Source organism: Heloderma suspectum, chromosome 6, assembly GCF_057233095.1.
Source record: "Heloderma suspectum isolate Gila_16-S chromosome 6, 16-S_ref, whole genome shotgun sequence".
In the NCBI taxonomy this organism is placed as follows: Eukaryota; Metazoa; Chordata; class Lepidosauria; order Squamata; family Helodermatidae; genus Heloderma; species Heloderma suspectum.
Genome location: NC_139463.1, coordinates 55,649,959 through 55,676,536, shown reverse-complemented (window position 1 = coordinate 55,676,536; position 26,578 = coordinate 55,649,959). Strand labels below are relative to the sequence as shown.

Genomic DNA, 26,578 nt, shown 5'->3' with positions numbered 1-26,578 from the left:
TCCCCACAGCCCCACCCCCACCCCTCAGGACAGAATGCCTCTTCTAAGATGCCGCCTAAGATGTTCTGCATGTATCATGTAAAAACAAAGAACGTGTACTTCAGAACTCTAGTTTTCATTCATATGCAAATTAATGCAATTTAATTAATAGATTAAGCAATCAGAACTCGTACAATTAAAGCAAGTAAGATCTCTTTAATCAGGTGACAGGCCTAGCAAAAACAATTGAAAAGCAAGTCCTCCCCTTGCTAGGAGCCAATTACCTGCTTTTTGGAAGGTCTCCCAAAGGGTATGGGCCAAACTATGGGCAAGGGAAACAACCAGCACTACTCACATGCCCACTCGTAAGATCTATCTGGTTGGCAGGCACATGAGACAGGGCTTGTCTGTGGTGGCCCCATCCTTATGGAATGCCCTTCTGCAGAAAGTATACTTGGCTCTCTCCCTGGGGCCATCTACACAACAACAGAAGGAGAACTGCATCAGGGTATTCTCCACATTTTCAGGAAATCTGGTTTGGTCTGTCAGGGACACACAAAGCCGGACAATCAGAGTACACCACACCTAAAACCCCGCTTTTCACGGGTCATACAGCACTTGGAATCAATATACTTCCAGGCTGGGTGGGCAGAGTAGAACTGAATGTCATCAACCCAGCAGGGGCTGCTCAGCCAATGAAAGAGCCTTGTTTCCTGCCCCTATCCAGGGGCTCCCCCCTGCTACGACATTATTATGAATGGAGAGCAACTAATTCACAATTCTGAAAGCTAGAAACAGCGCTGTATGAATGTCAAAATGCAGGCTAGATACTCGCTCCTCATGAGAGCACCCCACCAGTGCAAATAAGCCCCATTCCAGCAAACAGGGAGTTATAGCTCCAAACCCCTTTCTCCTTCTCTGGCCACTTCTCCCTGCTCACAGTGACAGGCTTCTCTGCTCCCATGATCCCAATATCGCAGTAGATTGCTCCTGCAGTAAAGCCCTAATGTGCATTTGTTTAATGCCAAAGAAAATAGTATAAGCTCCCTGTTCGCTCACTTTTCCATGAAGAAGCCAAAATCCCAGATTATCCAGTGCAGCATCTGAAGGCTCCCCATGAAGAACCTTATAATTTTGCCCCATTCCAGCAAACTGTCACAGCATTATAGCTCCCACCCACTTTCCCTCAGTCTGCACACTGTTCCACGAAGGAGCCAAAATCCCAGGTTATCCAGTGCAACATCTGAAGTTTCCCCATGAGAGCATCCCACCACCCCAATTTTGCCCCATTCCAGCAAACTGTCATGGCGTTATAGCTTCCAACCCATTTTCATTGCAAGCATCGGAGAAGCAAGGTAAAGCAAACTTCAGAGAAGTGGCAAATAATGCAAGGATCAGACAAGTGCTGAAGTAAAGCAAACATCAGAGAACTGAAATAATGCGACATCAGAGAAGCGAATTAACACAACATCAGAGAAGCAAATTAACGCAACATCAGAGAAGTGAAGTAAAGCCAATATCAAAGAAGTGCATAATGATGGCTCTCAGTGGGGAAACAGGCTAGTTACTCCCACTGGCGAAAAGGAAGTGAAGGCTCAAAAGAGCACAATAGCGCTTTGATGAGTCAGAAAGGCAGGCCAATTACTCCAGTTAGTCTAGTTACTCTCCCTTGGGATAGTAATGCCAATGAGGAAAATGAGTGAAAAGGAATGGGAAGGGGCAGCCCTGCTCCTTGACTACATCACTGCCAGGTCACAGGCAGGTCATAAAGGCACGCCCAGGATTTAATGTGGAGGAATGCAGCACACTGCAGCGGAACCACCTGGGAGCCACTTTAACTGAAAAAAAACAGAGTAAACTACTTTCCGAAAATGTGGCATTTCAAGACAGAAGCTGCTGGTTGGCAGAGCACTGGCCACAACATCATGTGCCACAAACAACCTCAAAATACTCCTAATCTGCAGGAAATTCACCATGAAGACACACACACCCCGACTATTTTTGAAGCAGCCTTAAAGACTTGGATGTTTCAGTCAGCTTTTAACTGATATTGACCTGTATTTCATATTTTACACTGTATGGTTTTAATTGTTGCTGATATTTTTGTTTTTATTTTTAATGCTGTTGTTTTACTTTGATCTATTTATCTATCTATATTCCTGTTTCATCTTTTTATTTTGTAAATTAACTTGAAAAGGTTTATTTTTTACTTTTAAAAAAGTATAAGCATATTTTCAAGAATAGTATTCAGCAGCAGCTGGAGCATGAAGCCATAACAAACAATGTCCTAAACAAGAAAGAGGATAGGGGGTAGTCCTAGTTTGTTTTTAGAGCTTATTCAGTCTTTTTCACTAGAATCAGGACGTATATTCTAGCCAGGTGTAACTAGATAGTCTGTCAGAAGTGGGAGTGTTCAAATGCATATAGGGAGAACATCTGCCTGGATGTAGGCAGACTTCTGGCAGAGGAGGTGTGTTTTGCCTGGGTGTACCAAGAGCAAAAGCAGGTCTTGCTGTAGCTAAAATACCCAGTGGAAGGAGATGGATGTTCCTAGTAAGTGGCAAGAAAGCATCTGGAAAGGCAAGTGTGTTCTATCTGGCTGTAGCTAGCACATCTGGATAGAAACCATTGTGTTTGGCTAGTCTGAACATCTGGCAGAAACAGGTGTACTGCAGCTGGGCTTGTTTGTTTACTTATTTTATTGTAAGTATTTTCATACTTTAATCATATTGCACAAAGAATAAAACAATTACAATGTAAATAGAAAAAACTAAAATAAAATAAGTGTTCCAGAATTATAAAAGAGTATAAAACAGTCAGCAGGATTAAAACTTCCATCTGAAAAGCTTGGGAAAATAAACACATATGAGCCTAGTGACAGAAGGACAATAAAGTAAGTCCCATGTGTACCTCTCTGTAGTAAAACATATTGGGCTGAATCCAGATTCAGTCATAGTTAGAGCAGAGCCATTGAAACTAAGTCCTATGGACTTAGTCCACAACCCAACCCACTGTAATCAAGTATTTAGGATTGGAGCCATTTATGCAGTGCAGCTAAAGTAAATGGAACCTAACTAAATGCTTCAAGTAAATGTGGTTTGAGTTTCCCTCAATAACCTCTTCTACATCCCCAGCCAGGTGTTGGGTACAGGTACATGCTTCTAATTTGGATGGATGCTTTAGCAAATGTTTGAGGCCTTGTGCACAGACATACCTATAACCTGTGGTGGCAGAGTAGGTACTTCCAAACAGAGCATTGCTTTTGATTATATCAAAGTGCAGCCAGGTAAAATGTACCTGTGAGAACTCATCTAAAGTTAATAAGGTCCAGAGAGATACAGTTCCTGCCCTTCCTTCCTCCTTCTAGTAGTAAATTCAGTTACCAGCTGTGAAATGTGCTCTTCTAGAAAGGGTCTTTTCTTTACACCCTTCAGCCAAAGGGGGAATCCTCATGAGAACTTTAAAAAAAAACAAATCAACAGCTGATACATTTGGGAAGGCACTGCATTTTTTCCCCATCCCTCCACCCCAGCAAAGGGAATCCCCTTGAAATCTGTAAACAGGTTTATCTCGAGGATGTGAAGCTGAGATGCCAATGTGACTCTGGAGGACTAAATGCTCATTGTAGGAAGAGAGGTGGCCTTGCTTGGAATTATTCAAAACCTACAAGCCATTTCTAATGTTGGTGAGGCTGGTGTTGGTGAGATGGAGGGAGGAGCGTGCCATGAAAATTCAAGGGGATAGATGGTTAGCAGGGAGGTTGCACCACATGGTAACTCCAGATAAAGTTGTTTACTGGTCCTTGGAAGAAAGGTAGAATCTAGAACACCCAGGAGCACCTCCAGTACCAGGTGGCAGGACAAGATTAAGGCAGCAACCATGAGTCAGGGCTTTGATGCTCTTCTGGAGAGCTCTCTCATCTCACTGCTGTCTGTTGTGGGCTGGAGGGAACCACTAAGGAGACAGGGGTTCCACAGAGCGGCAAAAAGCCACCTGGCTTAAGGCTTCTTTGCCTTCACATTGAGACCTCCCTGCAAGCATACAGGTAGGTGATCTTATATTAGTTGCTAGGGAACATGAACAGGAGGTGCTCTTGCCCTCCTGTCCCACTGTGGGCTTCCCATAGGCATCTGGACGGCCACTGTGGAAACAGACTGCTGGACTAGAGAGGCCTTTGGTCTGATCCAGCAGGGCTCTGCTTAGGTTCTTAGTTGGCTTTTCAAGGGGTGCAATGAAGGAAGCCATGGATGTGGGTGGAGATTGTAGGGGGGGTAATACTAGGAGGGGAAGGAATAAAGGCAACTTTGGGAAGAAGGAGGGAGCTGAGGAACCCTGGCTAGTGACCTGTTGTGAGGAGTTTTGTATGAACAAAAACATTCCAATGATGGAATATTTAGGGCAACCTTCACCAACCTGGTTCCCTCCAGACTGCAGCTCCCATCATTCTCAGCCAGCGTGGCCAATGGCTACGCTGGCTGGGGATGATGGGAGTTTCAGTCCAACACATCTGGAGGGCACCAAGTTGGGAAAGACTCCTTTGGGATAATTAAATTTTTAAAAATCTCCAAGAGATCTGAATTGCCTCCAACCACTTTTCTCTACCAGCTATTCAGTCTTCCCTTTGATATGTTTCACCTTCCATCTTTGCTTTCATTACTCTTAGGATGACAGTGGTAGAACTTTTCTGGGGAGACCTGAGCTCTCTGCCAAGGTGAACCTGCTTTGCATGTTTGCATTCCTGGGGTTGGTTTGCTTTTTGTGATGTGCAGTGCCTTAAAAAAAGAAAAAAGTGTTGCTCCTTATGAGGACCAATGTCCACCCTGTAGCCTAGAAGCAATGCCTGTGTTTTGTCAGTAATCTGCTGAAAGCAGATCCTTCAGTCCTCTGTCTTTAACATGAGAAGGCCTCCAGCTTTGAAAGGAAGGTCCTTGCAAAATTAAATTATGGGATACTTTATGGAAGGTTGTAATTATCTGAGAGTAGCATCTGTCCCTTTTGGAAGAACAAGGAATTTGTAAGAAGCAAAGGATTCTCTTTCATGATGCTTTACTAAGAAATTGCCTTGCTGGATCAGACCAAAAGTCCATTTAGTCTGACAATTGGTTCAGTAGCCAGCTACATTCTTCTAGGAATGGCCAAAATGGTGATAGCTGTCTCTGGTTTTTTTGTCCCTGGTATCTCATAACCAAATGTATACTGCCACTGAATGTGGAGTTTCCATTCTTAGCCATCATGGATAGTAGCCCTTGTTACACCTATCCTTTATGACAAGGATGAGGAACCTGTGGCCCTCCAGTTATTGTGGCAGTGTGTTATATAGGAAGAAATGCCTCCTTTAGGTTGTCCTGGATCTAATGCCAATCTAATTAATTGAATTACCTGGAGGTCTACTGACTGTTTTTGTGAGTGCTTTTGTACCTTTCCTGATCCTACAATATTCTTTTCCTGATAGTGGAAATGGAACTGCTCAATATTCCTGCTGCAAATCATAGACACTATATGGAGATATTGTTGTCTTGTGACTAGTCCTTGTGGTATGAATATTCTGATGAAAGGAATCCTTGGCTTTCCTGTGAGAGCAGTGGCAGGGGGCAGGAGGAGAGATGCCTTGGAGGTATCTGAGAAGGCGCCATTATTTAGGTCAGATATCACAGTGGTCTCCAGCATCTATTAGCCAAGACTGCAGAACAGGGGGGAACAGGCTGAGAAACGGCATTCCATTTGGGGAACGCTCGAGAAATGCGGACGGACAGAGCCATTGCTTGCTCTTGCATCTTGTAGGTGAAGATGGAAGAAGCCAAGCCTATTCAGGCACCAGTTGGGGAGGCTTGTAGAGTAAGGTGTGGGGTGGTCTTTCTTATGGGGATTTTGCAGCATGAGGGATGGGTGGGAATCTGAGCAACAGCCTCCACCGAAATCAGAAAGTGGCCATGCATGGGGTCCTGGAGGGGGAAGCCAGCAGTATTGCTTGAGGCCTAGAGTGCTTCCAGGTGGACAGCTCCTAGTGCTACCCATCAAAAGGCACTGTGCCACTGTCTTTCCCTCCTGAACTATTTTTTTGTGGTAAGAAAAAAAAAAGGGAGCAGTGGTGGGAAAACACAGGAGTGTTACAAATGAGAGATGATGCCATCTGGGTCCCCATAACAATTTTGGTTTGAGCCAGGACAAATGTCCAATAAAAGCCTTGTCCGGAAGCCCCTTCTCAGATGCCGTTAGAGCTGAGTGATACTCACTGGGCCATCATGCTCAATGCCTTGTATTGAAACAGGATATCCTGCCTCCAAACATCCCACGCACATCCCTATTCCGACTTTTCTTTGCACGCTGCCCACGAAGGGGGCTCCACAGCCTTCTTTGGAAATGTGCTCCATTGCTACACTGCTCTTGATGCTTCAGAGGTTCATGCATAAATTGCCCAGCCCAACCCAGCTTGCACAGCAGAGACAGATAAAGTTTATCTGTGGTGTTGCACCATAGAGCTCTTTAACTTAATATGGAGTCACTCAAAGTGTTCTCCCCCTGTCAAATAAGGCATTTCCTGAAACCCCAGAGTGTGGAATGGAACACATGATGCAGATCTGTGTATATAGGTTAGCTTTCATCTGTCTGCTGGAGTGGGGTGTGGGGGAGGAAGGTGAGAATTTACATCACCGGGGCAGGGCTCCCTACAGGGTTTATTTTCTAATATGAGTAGTGCTTATGCTCACATGGAATCCACAGTGGCCTTCTAAACTAGTAGCCTTTTCCCCTGGGTGGGAGAGAACTTTGATGTGGTTGCAGTTTCTCAGGATTTTGCACATGCTCAGAGGCACTGAATTGCTTCACATGATTCCAGAGCTGAACCCTGGCAAAAGAAATCAGCTTCTGGGTCTAAGCACTTTAAATGATGCCCTGCCTTCCCCTTCCTTAGAGATCAATGAATGGGGCCAAACTGAAAACTGGCTGGTACATCTGGGGGAATGGTGTGTGTGTGTGTGTGTGTGTGTGTGTGTAAGTCAGTCAGTCAGTCAAGAAGACCTGAAACTCACAGGACCAAGGTGGGTGAAGAGTAGCAGTAAGCATACCAATATGCGATGCCTGGGAAGATGTGCCAGTTTGATATTTTGCCTACCACTTGCGATGCTTAGTGCAAGCAATGGGGTAGGCACTGTGCAGATTACAGAGCTCAGTCATGAAGCTCACTGAATTGCCTCTCAGCCTAGCCTACTGCACAGAGCTGCTGTGAGGATAAAATCAGGGCAGGAGAGAATGAAGCATGCCATCTTGAGCTCCTAAGAAGGAAGGAAGGAAGGGAGGGAGGGAGGGAGGGAGGGAGGGTAGGCTAGTATCACCCCCCCACCCCCATCATTCTTGCACGGACAGTGAGTGGCTTGCCTAAAGCCACCCACCTACAGAGCTCTTGCCAGCCCTATATTTGAACTGGAGACTTCCTAACTGATAGCTCAGCCTGTCTTCTATACTATATTAGCTCTCATGCAGAATTGAGATGGTCTCTGCTCAGGGAATTTGCAAGCTGCATTAGATGGGCAAGGCAGGGATATGTGGATGGAAACAGATTAAAAATGGAGAAAAATAAGTGGGGAGATGATAAAGTGGCCCTGGATGTACAGGCAAGGTAAGGCCATGACAGTTGGAGGAAGGCTTCTCTGAAGACCTGGATCTTGAGAAGAAACCTGGCCAAGGACACAGAATGTGAAGGGACGGTTCCAGCATGCGCAAGGCAGGCGAGACCAGCCCACGTTATGATGCTGCTCTAGGCAAAAATTAATTCGACTAGCTCCCTGCAACAGCTCCCTGTGTGCAGGGGGGAGGTACTGTGCTTCCTTCCTTTCCACTGCTTCATATGAGAGTAGTGCAAGGGGGGATTGTGAAGACCTCCTCCCCAGCCTAGACTGTCGTCCTTGAGTTCTAGGTGGGGAGGCTGGCAGTTGTGCTCCCCGCTGCATGTGTAGGTTTTCCAGCCCAACTTCTCTTGAACTTGACAGCCAGCTGCCTGTACTTCCTATAGTGTTTTGCTTTCTCCCTCAGGGGGAGAAAGAGAGAAACAGGGCAGGTAGTTTGATTGATTAACTTATAAGGCACATAAAATAATAGGATGTGTGGCCGGGGTAGAAAGATGGTCAACCTTAAGCTAAGGACTAAAAACTTAACTCTGGTATCTAGCATGGCAGGAAGCCAGTATAACATCCTATGTCCAGGAGAAATGCAACTGTAGTAATAGGAAAGGCATGGGGATGTGGCTGGTAGGAAGGAAGGTAAGTTGCCAAGGAGAAGGTTATGATGGATGAGAGGAGGGGACTGGAGCACAAACAACAAGTGAGCAGTTTGGCTGAGGGGGTGAAGCTGAATTAGACCCTGCCCAGCTCTGCCCACTGAGGGTGGAACTGCAGGGGGAGGCACAAGCAAGAACCGCCCGGCCTCTCAAACGCGATGGGAAGAAGCGCATAGGCAATTCCAGGAGCTGCACCAACCCCTGACTCAGCATCTCTCGCTGAACAGCTCCCCCTAGTGCTGCAGAGGGACATGAATGAAAGGTGGGCGGATGGCTGGTCTGCAACAGCAGTGGCAGAAGGCGGGTCAGGATCCGCTCGGAGGTCTCTGGGTGATTTGTGGTTGACCAGCAAGAGTTTCTGACCCCCAACTGTTTAACAATAACAATGAAAATAAGGCTCCCCACCCTACCCTAAGTTCGGCTGCTCAGATGAAGAAACCCAGTAGTGCTTTTTGTGTGAAAGAACCGTGACCTCAGTTCTGCTACTGGAAACACATGATCTCCCTCCCTGCTGTTTTGTACCTGACTCTGCTGGGTGGGTCTTGAGGCTCAAGTGGAAAACAGCAGATCCTGCAAACTGGAAGTGTGCCCACCTCTCATCTACAACTGCTAGAATTCCATGGGGAGTTTGCTGCATGGAACAGTTTCCATTTGGTTGTGTTTCAACTTGGCGTGCAGTGGTGGTGGTGAAAGAAAAGACATATTCCATGCTAGGGATTTATTACCAAAGGGGTTGGAAATAAAGCTGCTAGTATGATCAATAATGCCTTTACATAAATCTGTGGAGTGCAGCCACATCTGAAATACTGTATGCAGCAGACTTTCCTATGCTGGAGCCCTCCAGATGTGCTGGACTGCAACTCCCACCATTCCTAGCCAGGGAATGATGTAGGGAAATAAGAGAGAATCGTCATCATCATCGGGGGACTTCTGTAGTGCCTGTTCTACGAGGAAAGGTTAACACATTTGGGAACATATATTAGTTTATAAGAGCAAAGATGCCAGAAGGGGACATAACAGAGATTATGCCTGGTGAGAAGAAAAAGAATAGAGAGAAAAATTCTCCCTCTTTCATGATATTGGAACTTGACGTTACTTACTGAAATTGAATAGCAGTAGATTCAGGACAGATAAAAGAAAGTATTTCTTCAGACTACACATAATTATTTCCTTTAGAATCTGCTGCCACTAGATGCAAAGACGGCCACAGGCTCGGATGGATTTAAAAGGGGGTGAGACACATTCATGGAGGGTGAGGACGTCTACCAACAGCCATCAGTCATGACAGCTAAAGAGAACCCCTAGGGTCAGAGGGAGCAGCCGCAGCTGGAAGCAGGATGCTGGAGGAGACGGACTCTTGGTCAGATCCGGCAGGGCTCTTCTTAAGTTTTCTTCTGAGCAGGTCACATGTCTAAATTTGGCCTAACATTAAAAAAAAGTTGGGTTTGAATGTATCAGTTCCTTTGGAAAGATATGGTGAGCAGGATTTGATTTGAGCCAGGGCTTCCTAAAAGGGTAGCACAAAAAAATCTACAGAAGGGTTCAGTTGAGACAAATTTATTCAATCCAACATGATGGTCACAGAACATCAGGGGAATCTAATACAGGTAGATAAGCAACCCTTCAAACATCTCTCTCTCTCTCTCTGTGTGTATGTATATATATATATATATACACACACACACACAAACATATATATGTGTGTGTGTGTGTGTGTGTGTATGTAAAATCTACCATAACATTATTACAATTACAGTGGCGGGAATATTTATTTCTAAAGAACAACTTAAAAAAATAAAATAAAAGACTTTAAAAGTCTACAATGCAATCATTGTAACTAAACATGCTCAATTCTCCCTGTGAAATTCTTAGAGTTCTCAGTATCATAGATATTTCTGGATTATAAGCCCTCCTTTAATAGAGATAATTTTGACAGAAGCAAAAGCACCAAGGCTCATACATGGAATTCATGAAGTCATAATAGCGGGAGATACCTCTGAATATGTGTTTATGGTGCATCTGTTGCCACTGAGTAACCAGAACCAGCACATCTGGAATTAGGAGGAAGGTTTTGAGGCCAGAAGATGAAGTGCTTCCAGACAAGGTTTTTATTGTGCAATGACACAGTTCTACGCAGTCATAAAATTCACAGAATTTTACGGCGGGTCCAAACACAATTGTCTCCAGAAAAACAGCTAAGGGAGGAAAACACTGCATCTCTGCACAACACCTCTTGCGCACCAGTGCTAGGAGCCCTGCATCTGGAAGCACCCCGATTCTGTTCATTCCCATTAAACGAATTGCACTTGCTGCTGACTCATTCTGAACTAGAAAGCAAAAGGAAATCAAATCATGACATGTACTCCTTAACTCTTGTGATTTGGGGGAGAGCCTTGAGATGCAAATATCCGTACTTGGATGTAGAGAGGGTACTTGTCCACAAGAGTCTTCAGTGTTGCTTATGCGATGCTTTTCCCAATTGCAGAATTGAAATACGGATTCCACACAAGTACTTAATACAGTCCTGTATGATCCAGCAATGCCCTTTATATTTATTCATAAGTATGCCCCTTTCAGCAAAGGTTCCCAGCAATATTGATTCAAAAATTCATCCTTGTAAGTTCAGTCTATTTTGTTGCTTTCTGATGAGCATGGGAGGGGCATGTGTGTGGTGACAAATTAACAGCTTATTAATTGCCCTTTGAATAGTTTTTCTTAATTGACTCAATGTCAGTTTCTGTTCCTGCTGCGGGATGCTTTAATTACTGGTTTCCTCTCGTTATTGGTTTTCTTTTCATTTGTACAGCCTGCCTTGTCTGGACAGCATTATTATTTCAGTTTTTAAATAGCAAGATAATGCTATTTGGCTGTTTACAAATAATAATATAATAATAATATAATAATAACAATAATAATGAGAGGAAACCACTATTTAAATCCTCCTCATTCTCCCCACCCACTGAGATTGGAGCAATTAAAAAAGGCTATTCAAGGGGCAATTAATAGGTTATTCATTACTAATCCCTCAACACATCCCCCTCATCAGGAAGCAACAAAATGAGGTGAACCTGAAAGCAGGAAGAGTTTAATTAAAGGCAAAGTAGCCATTAAAAGCCTCAGTTGGACTTTGCCTGTCCAGACAAGACAGGCTATGCTTAATTACATTTTATTACCAAAACATTGCCACAAATCAGGCCTAAAAAACACAAGAGGACAACACAGAAAACACTATAATGCAATGGCTGGCAACGATGTTGTATGGATGCTCAGTAAAAAAAGGGATTACACAAAAGATAGAAATTCTAGAGGAAAGGCTAGTGGGAAAGCAATTAGAGAGAGGATTAAAGTGGTTTGCTGTTGGTTACATTAACTATAGGACTGAGAGATAGGAAGGACTTGCAATAATTGCCAATGGGGGTCACAAGGCACCATAATGAAGTTAGTTCATGTTTCCCTCCCCTGATCTTCCACAAAGGCATCCCAACCTGTTTCTAGCGTACAGTCCTTAAGGAAAAGTGGCACAAGTAATCTGCTCCAGGTTATCATTTTTAGGACAAATCTATGCATGCATGATTCTAAACTTCCTAACTTCTCTATCTTCTTTTTGTCTTTCCAGCAGATCCAGCCAACCAGGGCATGTTACCTCCAGGCTGATCGTTAGGAAAAGAACAAGAACTACACAGAAAGAGGGACAAGAAGCCAAAAGGGAATGGCAGCTCAGAGCCAGGTGGGAAAACAACCCAGACATTATACTTCTCTATATATGTTATGAGCGGACCTTCAGAATAAGGGCAAGAGCCTTGAACTTTGTGAAAAGCATGACAGATTGCCACAATTAGGTCAACACAAAAGTTTGTGGCCTGGAACACTATATCTCTTAGTACTGGATTTTATGAGTGTGTTAACATTACCTTTTTCCCCCCCCCAAAGGAGGACTACGAAGATGATATTCAGGTGAAACTTGACGTTGAGGGATATGATGACCCTACACTGAAACACTCCAATATGTCACTTGCAAACCAAAGCAGTGAGTAATCCAAATCTCTTGAAGAAAAACAAGGCTTTTGTGAGCCAATTGTACAATGAGAAATTGTGCGCTGCATGAGCTCCATCCAAAAGGCTCCCCAGAATTTAGAGTTTCAGTTTGTGTGCCTGAGCAGGCATGACATAAGTGGAAACTGGAAATGCACACACACATCTTTGGGATTTGCTGTCAGGCATTCCAAATTTCAGATGACCATAAGTTGACTCCAGTTTGGAAGGACCGTACATACGGACCAAACTACAGCCCCCTGATTTCTAAATTCACCCAAGTATTTGATTATCTTAGGGTAGTCTTTCCAAACTATGTTTGGGGATATTCTGAGGTTAGTCTGAAGCTTATCAGGGGTTCCTCAATAAGAATGACAGACATACTTCCCTAGAAAAAAGCTTGTTCCCATCACTACTGATCTTGCCCTACTATGGGCTACCACAGGGGAGTCTTGGGTGCATTGTAGAGCACCGTCAGTTCACGCAGAGCAACAACCTGGCCACTTGCTAGCTCTCCACATGGACTGAGTGTGGAATGTGTGCAGGTGTCCATTGCTGCAACAAACAAGGGTTCTATAGGAGATGTTTTGAGGTTTCTTTGCAGATAAATTATTGTGGAAAAGGTTATCTGGGGGCTGAATTTTGCACTGTGTTAAGGCATAAAAGTGCATAAGGCTTGCCAGCACATCACAAGACAATGACCCATCTTCCAAGGAATCCTGGGGAGCAGCTCCAAGAATAGCAGGATACTTAAGCTAGTGACTGTAATTCCATTTATCTGCCGTATTTTCAGACTAGGAGAGAAGTGGAGTGGCAAGGAAAGATTGTGATGCACAGGGAGACAATGGTGCAGTTAGGCAATTTTAGACTCTGAACCTAATGGTCTTACCAAGGACGTGTGTGTGTGTGTGTGGGGGGGGTCTTTTAATGTGTATGAAAATGTGTACGACTTCACTTCAAAATGTGGTAAGCCCGCCCAGCTGTGTTTCAGGGTCTTCCTGCTCATTCTGTTGAGTGGGGACCTGGACTTCTGCCCCAACATCTGCCATGACTACTGGGAGAGTGGGAAGAAGAGATACAGGGGATATCTTACTTCAGTTGAACTTGCTGCTTAATTATTGTTTTTCCTCTAAATGTGTTACATGCTTGGACTTATGAAGAATGACCCAGGACAGAAGTGAAAGATCTCTTTGCTTGCCTTGGCTGTTCCTTTGCATGAACAGTCCTGAAAACCCTGCATGATCTGTTGTACCACATCCCCACCTCCAAGAAACATGCAAAAGGCTGTTTCATCCATGCCCCTCCCCATTCTCCCCCACTGTGAACAGCATCAAAGGTGTTGACAGGGTCCTTGTCTGCTCGCTCTCGGGACCCATGCAAAGAGCTGTGGGGTGGGATAGGGGCAATGGTCTGGGCTGGGACTGCAGTGACAATGAAGGCTTTAAACCACCACCACCACACCATGATCCCACTGCCCATCCCTTTGTCTTGAGACAGGAGTGGTTGTGGGACCAAGATCCTGTCCTGCTGGGCTGGCCTTCTCCTCCTCCAGCTCTTCTCTTCTCCTGTGGCAGGAGACATGTAGGGGAGTGAGTGGAGCCATTTGAATACTGGCTCCCTTGGAAGGGTGTGTGTGTGTGTGTGTGTGGTGAGGCTAACAATTCAGCCTGTTTTATGTAGGAGGTGGAAGCCAGTCTGGGTGGTCGAACAGAGCCTTACCCTTTGCTGAGAGGAGCATTAGACCCTGGTCATGGAGTCTCCTCCGGTGAGTGTTTGCTTTTCAGGATGGAGACCATTCCATGGGGTCGAAATTCCAAGGGAGGGTGGCTAGGTGGGTTTTCCAAACAGGTCCTTTATTTGTCCCCCCTGTTCTTATTCATTTACTACCAGGGGAGAGGCAGCAGGATTGTAGCCACCAAATGGGAAGGAGGGGGGTCCTAGTGCTGCCACGCAGGAGGCCTGGTGCAGCAATGCCACCTCTTTTCCCTTAACAGATTTTCTGTAGCAAGGAAAAAGATGGTAGAAGTAGTGGGAAAACACAGGAGGTTTATGAGTGGAACATCTGGACTCCCCATAAAATTCTGTGAACAAGGCAGGGCAACCCTAACCGTATACAAGCCTAATCTGGAAGCACCCTTTATTTGAGGTAGGGCCTTACAAGTCTGTGCCATGGACCATATTATCATTTAAATGGAGCTCTTGAGTTGGAACATGTAAAATAATGTTGGTGCACACCCCAACCCGAAGAGCGCACTTCGGCTGCGTTGGCTGGATGAGTTAGGGATCACATAGGGAGATACAAAGTGTCACTAGGTCTTCGGGTCAGAAATGACCTCAGCTTTCCCCAAACTGGGGACTGACAGATGTGTTGAACTAGAATTCCCATCATGGCCATGCTGGCAGGGGATGATGGGAGCTGCAGAGTTTACAACTAGCATGCAGACCAACACAGCTGGCATCCCGACCGGGGTGCATGTTCTGCAGGCCGGGGCCCGTGGGCACAGTGGCCAGAGATGCAGCCTGAAGTGCAGCAGGCAGCAGGCACTGCTCTGTTGGCCAGGCAAGGGCGAAAGGCTAGACCTCTGGCATTCACGCCTCAGGCGTCTGATCCAGAGGCTTCGCAATGCTTGCCAATCACAGGGCTGATGCTGCGCACTCCCCGTTCCCTTCTGCACCTGAAGAGGGTTCTAGGGCCTCCAGGCATGCTCAGATGGCAGGCAGCATACACTACTTTACAGTATATGGTCTCAGCCTCTGGCAGGGGTAAAGAAGCGTGACAGGTGGGAGGCTGGATGACCTCCCCCCCAGCCCTCCACAGGCCCCGTGACATCTGGTGGGTGTGGGCATGCCCACCTGATGATGTTTGCTCCTCAAAGCATGGATCCACCACCTGGTGCTCTGGCCACGGATCCAGCTTTGCTGCACATAGGCTTTCCCAGTCAGGGAAGCCCCACGCACAGTGAAACCATCATGGCCGCCAGCCCTTTGCCTTGGGGAGGATGCAGGTGGGCAAAGCCCTCTGATCCCATCAGAGGAACGCCTCCCTGCCCTAGGTGCTGATGGAGGACTGCTCCTCCGCCTGGCGCCTCAGCTCTGGAGCCCCTGGCATGCTGCTCCCCCTCCCAGCACAAGACATTTCTCTGGGACAGCAGATGGGAGAGGACAGCAGGGATTCCTCTTCCCGCCTTCTCTCCAAGCCCCTGGAAGCCTCCAGGGCTGCACTTGGGGATCCACGGGGAGGGGCCCTCAGGGGGATGCTGCGCTTGCCCAGGCCAGAGATCCTGCACTCCTGGCCTCTGGGGTCCCATGTTCAAACCCCCTGTATCCCGGGCTCTGGATAAGAATTGGGGGGGGGGTGATCAGGAACAGGGGAGATGGTGCTATATGGTAGTTCAAGAAAAGCTTTGCATGAGGAGGCAGATCCTGTGGAGGAAAGAATGGAAAGAATCTTAATTAATAAAGGAGATAAACTCTACCAGGCAGGGGAACTGAGAGCAGGAAACAAAGGGTGCAATAGCAAAAGAACTTGTGCACAACCAGAAAAAAAGGTTGAATACAGGGAGATTAAGGGGGTATTTACCTAGGAATGGAGTGCTATATACAGTACATATGGGATACAGTACATATTCCCCATATGGGATGGAGAAGCTTCAGTCATTTTATGCTGAATGCGATATTTTTATGCCAAATGTGATATAGAGCTCAATGAGAAGTTTCTGTGGCCATCCCTTGGGAAGCAAAGATCTGCCCAGATATGGTCCTGGTAGACTGTGGGTGCTTTCAGATGGAGGGGTCCTAGAGCTAACGGTCAGAAGGCATTATGCAGCTATTCCACCTTTTTTTAGTTAACAAATTTTCCATGGTAAGAAAAAAGATGGAAGAAATGGTGGAAAAACATGGGATGGTTACAAGGGGAAGATGATGTTATCTGGACCCTCCCTAAAATTCCACGCACGAGGCAAGGTGAAGGTGCCATAAATGTCTTGCCTGGAAGCCCCCTTGGCACCAAGCGGCAGGGAGGAACTCTGCCAACAAGCAAGTCTGTAGCCCCACCTTCCCCAGACAGGCGCCCCCCAGAGGTGTTGGATGGGAGTGATGGGAGTTGTAGTCCAACACCTCTGGAGGGCACTAGGTTGGGGAGGGCTGCTCTAGCCCTTATGGCTGTGCTGGAAGCCAGGCTTCAGAGAGTGTTGTTGGTTTCTGATGGCATCTCAGGAATCAGAGAGGGCCTGAGGGACCTCCATTAGTCAAAGAACAGGCTTCACTGCCACCCTGCACAGCTCTATGTCCCTTCCCCAAGGGCAAGTAATCTTTGTAAACCGCCCAAAGAGCTTCAGCTATGGGGCGGTATAGAAATGTTGATGTTGATGATGGTGATGATAATGTATGAAATGGTGAGCTAGCAGACCAGGGTCCAGATGCAGACTCACTCCAACCTGGCCATGACGAAGGTTTGTAGGAAGGCAACCAGCAATTTCTGGACCACATGATCACCTCTGCTGTGATTTCATTAAATTTGTCTGCCTCTCTCCCATAGCCTGCCTAGTGCCTACCTACCTTGAGTCACTTCCAGGTCCCACAGTTCCTGCCAAAATATTCCAAACTGTTACCTGGCTCTTGACAATATAGTGATTTTGGGGGGCAAAATAAGCCTTGGGCAAGGGTACAGAGACCCATACTGTCCTCTCCCCGCCTCCTCTCTGCACTTTCAGTTCACCAAGTGAGCACTTGCCAGCATCTCTGTATGGTATGTATCTTTCAGTCATTCCTCCTGGCCTGGTCACCGGGGAGCATATGACCTGAGTAAGAGAAGGAGGATGGAGAGGGTGTCCCAGGGGAAGGCGGGACACTATCAGAGGCGTGAGGACAGTGGACCAAGTGAGTGCATGCAGGGGCAACGTCAGTGCCGTGGTGCTGTAGTGTGGTGACTGAGACTGATCTGAAAACCGAGAATTCCCCCCTCCCCCCTCACTACCCTGGTTTGAATCCCGCCTCTACCATGAGCTCACTCACAAGGTGACCTTAGGCAAGCCACTCTCACTGTCAGTCTCCTGTCTACAGTATGGGGATAATATACTGACCTTCTTTACAAGGTGGGCTGTTGTAAGGGCTGTAACAAGACAATGTATGTGAAGTGCTTTGGAGACTCTATAACGGCACTACATAAATGTTCAGAATTATTACAGTGGTATCTTCAGAAATGAACTGTGGCAGAGGGGTTGTACAAAATCCCTAGGTAATTAGCAAAGAAAGCGACTCAGCCTAGAAAATCATTGGAAAGAATGCGCTACAAAGCAGTCAAAAATCTGTACCATTCTAGAATTCTGCAGCCTGCGTGAATTATGCAAGTTATTTACAAGGAAGAACACAGAAGTATGCAGACCACAGAAGTACTTAGCAGCTCACTTCTGAGTTTGGAGAGTTCAGCGGGCATTACCAATATGCTTTCAAAGTGACCTAGGGTGGCTGTGTGTCCTCTTTTGCAGAGAAAGTCCTCTATTTAAAGGCCTGCCAGGGGCCTGTCCTCTGTTTTGAAGGCATCCTCTGTGTGAAGGGCTGCCCAGTCCAACTCCAGTTTAAAGATAAAGAGCCATCAGAAGGAAGAGCTGGGCCTTGAAGTTGGCCATCAACAGTCCATAGAGCAGACTGAACAAGGCACACGGCTCACCTGGTCACAGTCTTCCACACTACAATGAGATGGACTGTATATCTATTTAAATGACATACATTATTTATAAATTTGCATCTATACATATACATTAGCTTATGTGTTTTTATGCAGATCAATTTCCTCTTTTGTCCGCTTTTTTGGTGATGCATTTCCTCTTTTTTGGCGATTCATAAGTGGCCACACTATCTCAAACCTATATTTTCAGCCATGACAGCTAGAAACCTGCATTTTAAAAATCAAGGAGCAAACTACACGTAATATGCGAATGTGTAAGAAAATTGATGGATAGTTTTTGTTGTAAAAGGAAAAATAGCATGGGTCGGGGTGTGACTTTTCAATGCAGGAACATTTGATGTTAAACATTTTATCTCCTGGGCAATTTCCCTCTCCAAATCCCCCACCAAATTGACATCCCTCCCCCTGTGGAGTTCCAGGTATATGTGTATGAAAGACATGCACCTGGAACATCATGGGAGGAAAAGCAGCTGCAAGCCTGGGAAGTAATTTTGGAGTGGAAAAATGGTCAGTGAATAAAGATCTAGCACCATGCCTGTTGCTCAAAATCATGCCCTCCCAAAGTCACTGGCAGAAGAACAGTTACAACTGAGGCTGTTTGAATCCCAGAAGGATTATATACTGCCTCTCAGCCAATCAGAAGGCTGGGCTGGGAGCCAATCAAGGTCTGAAGCTACCTAAGGCCCTTTCTGCTTGTTGAGTGACTGAGGCATTACCCTCTGTCTCTTGTCTTGTGGAAGCTGACCCATACCTAACAGCAACCATCTTACATCTAGTTCTGTGAGATTTGTTCCCTTATCAGACAATCAGTCACCCACAAGGACATTTGCTTTCCACTTCACCTTGAATGCTTTGCTATTGATCATAAATAAAGGTTTTGTTTGAAGTGAAGACACAAGCCTCTGGAGTCTGAGCTGTTTCTGTTCATAGCTGGTTAGAAGCAGTTCCTTTGGCTATTGGTGTGTGCGTGAGATAGCGAGTGAGAGATATGAAGGGCCACCACACACAGTTTCTTACCTGGAAGTCACTTCAGTGTAGGAAATTATGTGAATCACCCAGGCATCATTATCAACATCACCATTTTTTAAGCACCATCAGTGTTCATGGTGGGTCCAGAGTTAAGATGATCAGATAACATAGTCCCTGCCCTGAAGAGCTTACAAACTAATTTCCAACAATGGAGGGTGGGGGAGAGAGACATGGGTAACTGGATGGATATGTTCCAATGTAATTACATGACATGAAGCTAAGTTTCAGCTCAGGACAAAGGCAAAGGGGATAAATCAAAGACTTCATGGAAGAGGTGAGTTTTGAGGAAGAATTTGAAAGCAGGGAGAGAGTTTGCACTGCACACATGTTCTGGGAGAGAGTTTCAGACATAGCAGGTAGCAAGAGATAACGGGTGGAGGTGTTTAAGGGAAAGGAAACTTCTGTGTAGCTAAGTACAATAGAGTTGGCAGAATGAAGGTACTGGGTAAGGACATGTGGCAGAAATACAGGGCAGGCCAAATATGTGAAAAATCTAAAAGTAAAAAGGCATTTGACTGAAATGGAAGGGGATATGAAACCAGAGAAAGGATTTAAGGTGGTGCTTCGCATAGACTGAGTGACAAAAGTCTGCATCAGCTTAGGATATCTATACCTCCATTCCCGCTCCTCAACGGGCCTTCTTGTGAATAATTTATTTGACAGCAGCTTTCTTCACATGGAGCTTTTATCCTGCGATTGAGATTGCTCCTTCACGGACGTTTGTGAGCTCTTTACATGATGCTGTGAACCTCCAAGGCGTCTCCTGCACTAAATGCCCTTTGTTCAGTTTTTAAATAGATCGCAGATAATGAGCTATAAAATTACCCTGTTGTGTTCTGCTTGAGTTCCCTCCGTGAAAAGAGGAAAAGTGGCAAGAAGAGGAGCGAGATCAATGAAAGATATGGAAGACTCAGATATGGGGAGAAGGAGGGGGAAAGGGGAGGGGGGAAAGGAAGCACGTGAAAAAGGGAGTTGTTGTGATCCTGCATTTAAAACGGAAGCAAAAAGGCCCGTTTTAAATGCAGGATTTTAGGCTGGTGTAGAGATGCCGAGTGTCCTTGTGACAATTTACCTGTCCAGTGGTGTACATGGATGTGTGACATAGAGGGTATGAATAGGACTCTGGACTTTAGAAAAATATGAAAACAAATTGTGCACTGAGCTAACTCAAGTTCTGTGCAAAGAAAAGTTGAATTTTACAGCCTGCATAAATTGTGCAAATAAAGGGAAATTGCATTATATTTGTTTCTTTTGCATAATTTATCTTGCTTTGTTATGAGACAAGCACAGATCTAGGCAGATACTGATGAAAGGAAGGAAGGAAGGAAGGAAGGAAGGAAGGAAGGCAGGCAGGCAGGCAGGCAGGCAGGCAGGCAGGCAGGCAGGCAAGCTAATTCAGGTTATGGAATTCTGTGCACCCAGTACAAATATACAGTGCAATCTCAAAATGTTGGAACATGCAAAGTTTTAGTACAGTAACATCTGTGAGTAACTTGTTTCTGCCCCGAGGCCAGATCCACGAACATAAAGACCCGATGCTGAATTATATTCTGGCCCCTCAAATAATGTGCCACACTGTCCCATGGGCTGGTGTTCATTAAAAAAAGATGAGCACACCTAACTCCCACTTTTCCCCACATTTATTCTATATTACCTTACGATCCGCTGCAATTCCTTTTTCTTTTTTTTTGCAAGCTAGAAAATAAACCATGCAGAGCTCTATACTTGACTGGAGCCCTGTACAACTGAGTACTCAGCCTGATAATTAATAAACTAGGCCTGGTCTTAACAGTTAACTTGAAGTGTGAGTTATGGCTTAGTAATGAACCATTCCTACCTAGTTCATTTTTCTAAAGACTCTAGCCAGGTCCCTTCACCTAGATAGGAGTCACAGGCACTTGTATTTACTGTCAGCAAAGTTAGAGTGGTTTTGAATTTACTATGAACACAAAACCCACTTATGACAGGAATTTGAAGGTGGGGCCAGGGTGTCCTGGCCCACTGCCAAAGGGGGGGGGGTTACAGGGCCAAAGCTCCAAGAGCTCTTTTCCTTTGGATGTCAGACTGTGGATGCTGCCTGATTTCAGGGTAGGTGGGATAAGGCTGGTGGGGCAGGGTGCAATCATGCCAGGTTGTATGGTCAGTACCATGGCCAATAATTACTTTAAATTTATTCTTAAGGAAACAAGTGTGCAGTTGCACATATATATGTGAAAGAAACTATGGCCATGTGAGGGTTAACTGAAAATTCCCAGAGTCAAGAATATAAATATGGTTGCTCCAGCTGTAATTAAAAAATAGATGCTGGGGCCCACATCTGTTTGGAAATGCCAATCTCTAACCCAGAAGCTGTTCCCCCTGATCCCTGGGGACCCTCTATACTTACTCAATGCTGAAGGAAATGTACTCTTCACCTGCTCAGGAACATTTTACTGTATTCTTACATTGTTGTTTTGTTTTTATAGTTATTTTATTTGTTGCTGTATTGAGTCTTGTTTTATTGGAATTGTTAGTTTTAAATATATTTTATTTTGTACCTCACCCAGAAAAAGAACATTAGTTATTGGGTGAATTAGAAATGTATTAAATACATACATAAATAATATAACTATTGTTATTGGGTAACTGATAAATGGAATAAATATAGTATGTTTAAGGGTGGAGCTCTAGCATAAACTAACACCAGGGCTCCACATTAGAGGTGGAAGTCTCCCCAGTCTGAATCCTTGTTGTAGAAGGCACAACTGGAAAAAAATTAACAGAAATATCTCCTTACAAAGAGGGTAGCACTGTTTCACAAAATGGTGGGGAATACATTTGGTGCTGACAATTCATAGTGCCATGCCAAAAAGTGGTGTGTGTGTGTGTTTTGGTGGTGAAAGTCTTCTAGATGAAGCATCAAAATGGACCACAACTTTCTTGTATGTTGTGATTGACATACAGAAACTGAAATTCAGTATCAGACCCTTCGTTAGATAGGATGCTGGGGCTAGGAAGGATGGACATAAACCCCAAATTAAGTTCCCTTCAGAAAACTGGATAAATAGATTTTACTCAGTTCTCAGGTCTGACTAGTGGCTGTATTTGGCATGAGGAAGATATTTTATCCCCAAATCGGAGTGGCTGGTGGTGGCGCTTATTGGGTTTTCAGTTTTTTTTGTTTGTTTCATTTGTTTTCCTTCTCTTGTGGCAAATAGCCCGGCTGGCTCGCTCTAGTCTTGTGTATTTGCTTGCTCCACAGGAACATTTCAGTAGCGCACCTGCTGTTTGATTGTGGCGCACCATAGTTTTGACCTTGTGGACTGATCCACAGGGGAGTGAATGGATGGTCCCAACCTTGGGTGGAACTGAATGTGTCACTGGCAAATCCATGTTACCACCAAATAGCTGTAAAGTAGGGTTCAGGGCCATTGCAAGTGGAGAAGGGATGAGGGGGTGCACAACCATCCTTTTGACTACCACTTCTTCTCTCCCTCACCAAATAAAACCTCCTCATCCAAGCCACTTTCTAACCAGCTGCAGTCTGAGTCTTAAAATAAGGCCAGCTTGAAGAAAACTGTCTGGGGGACAGGGTTGCAGAAGGAAAGATGGCAGGCAGAAGCAGGATACACACACACACACACACACACTTCACTTGAAATCAGAGGGGTAAACTGTTAGAATTGCCTTGTTGAATCAGACCAAGGATCTATCCTGTGCATGTCCCTTTATCTAAGAACATAAGAAGAGCCCTGCTGGATCAGACCAAAGGCCCATCTAGTCCAGCATCCTCTCCACACAGTGGCTGATCAGAGGCTGCTGGGAAGCCCACAAGCAGGACAGGTGCATAATAGCACCCTCCCACTTGTGCTCCCCGTTAGCTGGTCTTCAGAGTCCTACTGTCTCTGATTCGGGAGGTAATATACAGCCATCATGACCAGCAGCCATTGTTAGCCTTATCTGTCATGAATTTGTCTAATCCTCTTTTAAAGACTTCCATGTTAGCAGCCATGGCTACATCTTGTGGTTGTGAGTTCCACAGTTTAACAGTCGCAGGCCAAATGCCTCTGGAGTCTCAGGGCATGAAGACAAAATGGCCTTGGCCTTTTGTTTGTCCCAGCATCTATTTGTTTCTACCTTTTTTGGCCCATGGAACATATGGGCCTATGTTTTAAAGAGCTAAAAGGGTTATTTATTGAGCAAATGGCAAAATATACAGAACAATTGTGCTTATTTTTATCTGTTAAATGTGATAGCAATGGCAGGTGGTTCCTATTTATCGTAAGGGATACACTGAAAATAAGGTCTCCACAGCTGTTTGAAGATGAAAGTCATTTAGCATGTCACTACTTGCCCAAGTCATAATAAAGAAGTGGTGTAGTTTCGTTTAGTGGGCACAATCAATTGTACCCTTGGTGATCGGAAGCCTCCAAACTTGGAGCTGTCCAAACTCAGAGGCATCCAGTCATCCAATGCAGGGTGGGAGGAGCACCTCCCCATCCTCCCATCCTGCAGATTTCACTAGACAGGCTTTTTTAGCCCATCTAGCGAGGCACTTTGGAAGGGGAGGGCAGGAGGCTGGAAGAAGCTCAGGATAACTTGTATCCTGGCCTCTCCAGCCTCTTTCCCTCCCTGCCCATCAGAATGCCCCCTTTTCTCCTCCTCCAAGGTTGCTTTTCTGACCTTGGAGGACAGCCAGCACAGTTCTTTCCACATAGGCTGCGAGGAGATGGGGAGGAGGGTCAGATCTCCAACTCCCCCTTCTGAGGTTGGTATGCTGTCTCCAGCCTCAGAAGGGGGAATCCAAACAATCCTATGGTCCCTGGGACACTTGCCCAGGGTCCATAGGATTGCTCTCTAAGAAAGTAGGCAATGAATCAGAAACTCTGCAGTTCAGAAGTGCTCTATACACCCTAAATATAATAATAATTATAAATATTATGTTTCTGGCACTCTTCAGTGCTTTATATGCTTCAGTTCACCCAAAACTCTGTTTGGTAATAATTCTTGTGTTCTGTATAATTTGTATATATATTGTGTTCTTGGAGCATTCTCATTTAAAGTCGCTAAAAACAAAAAATGTAATCTAGTGCTATCTAGGGGTTGAGGCACCCCTTTCCACAGCTCACTCTGCATGAAAATCCCATGTCAGCCCATTCACATTCTGGCAGAGGCTGTCAGGAACTACAGTGCTGAAACTGGTTACTAGTTCCCAGTTCCTTATTTGCACAAAAGTTCAAAAAGAGCTCAGTAAATACTTAAGTTAACTTAAATTAACTTAATAAAGAACTAAAGTTTATATGCACCCCAAAATAACATTTGTAGTAAATTGGGATTACCCCATATGATATACCCCCATGACTGGCGGACTTTCCCCTTCAAAACCCACAATAATTCTCTCCAATCAAGTCTATTGTTTTCACACAATGCACGTTAATGGATGAAGTCCCCAGATGACAATTACAGGTATACACAAAGAAGCCTTCTGCCATGTAGTTGAGCAAATCTAGGCCTTGAAAAGGGGAATACAGTCCACAAACCTATAGTGTGAGTTGATTAACTGTTGAGGCCATGAGTGGATGAAGTGCTTTGGACCTGAACAGGTGAGATTTAGACACCATGTCCAAGCGGCGGTCTTTAGCAAGTCAGTATTGTGTCTCGGCCTAACTTGCCACACAGGATGGTAGAACCCTTTACTGAGATAACCTTGTGCGTGCCACCTTGAGCTCCTTGGAGGAAGCACAGAGAGGGCGGGATTCAAAAGTAATTAATAAACACACTTATTTTCTTTTTGGCAGGTGGCTCCACACCTGAGGAGGCGCCAGGGAGTGGGGAGGCTGCCCGACCATACAACTCCCAGAAAGCGACCCACGAGGTAAGTTCCTAGCGCCTGCAGATATTTGGTTTTGCCTGAGATGGTTCTTGCGGGACATGTATAGGGCTCTGGGTTTGCAGTTAGAATGGAAAGGCGTTCCAGTAAGCCCCAAGACCAACAAGGGCCCACCACTATTAAGGGACCCACTGAGGGTGGCTTGCCAGAGGACTCCCAAAATCCTGAAGCCAGCAATGCACTTGGCTTACCACAGTGCTGAAGATGCTAAACAAATGCCTCTCATCGTGGTTGCAGCTACCATGCCTCTGATTCCTCTTCTTCTTTTTTTATACAGCCCCTGTATGATTCTTACTTCATTCCATTTATCTAAAATATTTCTATTCCCCTTATTTGAGGCTCAAGACAGTTTGCAAATGTTATTTTAAAAAATCTTTAAAACTCTATAAAATATAATAAAAACTAAAAAGCAATAAGAAAACGTAACACCTGGCTGCCCAGTCCCCTTCCAGCAGCCCATCCAAGCGTTTTTTTGAAAGCTGGGTCTTACTAAAAGCCACATGAGGAGTGTTCTGGTGATTCCTTTGGGAGATCATGCCATGGCTCTAGGCTGGGCCACTACAGTAAAGGCCCTGCATTCCCTCCCACATTGGGCTTCCCAAATCAACACTCTACCCACTGCACCACACTCTCCTAGAAGCAAGAGAAGCATCAATATGAAAATGTGTTTGATGCAATTTATACAGGGCGCTGGGGCAGGGGAGAGGAGACACATACCCATATTACAGCTGTCTGTTCTGGTCCAGACCAGGTGTGGTCTGGATGGGAATGTGCAGAGCACAGCATTATGGCTGTAGTGGGGCAGCGGCAGCAACAGCTTTCACAGAAATCCTTTGCAAGCTGTGGGTGACAGTAGCTGTTGGTTATCTCTTTAGAACAGGGGTGACCACCCTGTGGCCCTCAAGATGTTTTGGCCTACAACTTCCATCAGCCCTAGCCCACATAGCCAGTGGTGAGGGATGATGGGAGTTGCAGGCAAAAACATCTGGACGGCCACAGGTTTCCTACCCCTGCTTTGGAGACACACACTTTGCTTACCTAATAACAAGGTGCTCATTGTGCCTTTAATGTCCTCATCACAGGGAGAAATTAAACAGGTGAAACAGAAATTAAACTTTCCATGTGGGGGGACTTTGCCTGTTGAATTTCTGCCAGTTGCGCTCCTGGCTAAAAGAGCCCTGAAGAAGTTGGTGGGGGCAACCATCATAATAGGCCTTTGCCATCTACCCAGGCATATGTGGAACTTCATGAACTGGTCATGGACAAGAACAATGAGTTTCGCTGGATGGAGGCTTCTCACTGGATCAAGCTGGACGGGGACTTTGAGGAGATGGGGCATTGGGGCAGACCTCACATTTCACATCTGAGTTTCCAAAGCCTTTTGGAAGTGCGCAGGGCTTTTACCAAAGGTAAGGAGAGAAGCTGCAGGGATTATGTCTGTAGTGATGCTTGAGGGTTGAGGACTCTCAACATTTCATGCACGAACTGGCCCTCTGGCTGTGTACAGATTATAATTTTGTAAGAGGAATGGGACTACTTGCCTGCAACCACTGAAACCTTGCTTTCCCTTTGCCTGAAACCCCAACCCTGCACTGTTTTTTCTTGCAAAGGAGGAAAATGGAGAAGGTCAGGAGATCTGATAATTGATGACATGGGGGGAATCTCCACGCAATGGGTTTAGTTTGCTCTTCACTTTGTTGCAGTTCCTACT

At 45.4% G+C, this 26,578-nt stretch overlaps 1 protein-coding gene across 7 annotated transcripts in view; it reads left to right on the top strand.

Annotated features, from left to right (window-relative positions):
• Positions 1-2,484: 2,484 nt before the first annotated feature.
• Positions 2,485-26,578, top strand: part of SLC4A1 (solute carrier family 4 member 1 (Diego blood group)) — a 75,748-nt gene continuing 51,654 nt past the window's right edge. The window contains exons 1-8 of one of the 7 annotated variants that reach the window (XM_084804435.1): positions 3,903-4,024; positions 9,428-9,653; positions 11,871-11,978; positions 12,182-12,278; positions 13,964-14,048; positions 17,046-17,161; positions 24,776-24,852; positions 26,099-26,276. In XM_084804435.1, the coding sequence (XP_084660561.1) occupies positions 11,961-11,978; positions 12,182-12,278; positions 13,964-14,048; positions 17,046-17,161; positions 24,776-24,852; positions 26,099-26,276 (571 nt within the window). In that variant the 5' untranslated portion in view covers positions 3,903-4,024; positions 9,428-9,653; positions 11,871-11,960. Of the gene's footprint in view, positions 2,560-3,902; positions 4,025-4,642; positions 4,691-9,427; positions 9,654-11,867; positions 11,979-12,181; positions 12,279-13,963; positions 14,049-17,045; positions 17,162-24,775; positions 24,853-26,098; positions 26,277-26,578 lie in introns of those variants that run through there. The other 6 variants (XM_084804434.1, XM_084804433.1, XM_084804436.1 and 3 more) reach the window with 6 other exon arrangements.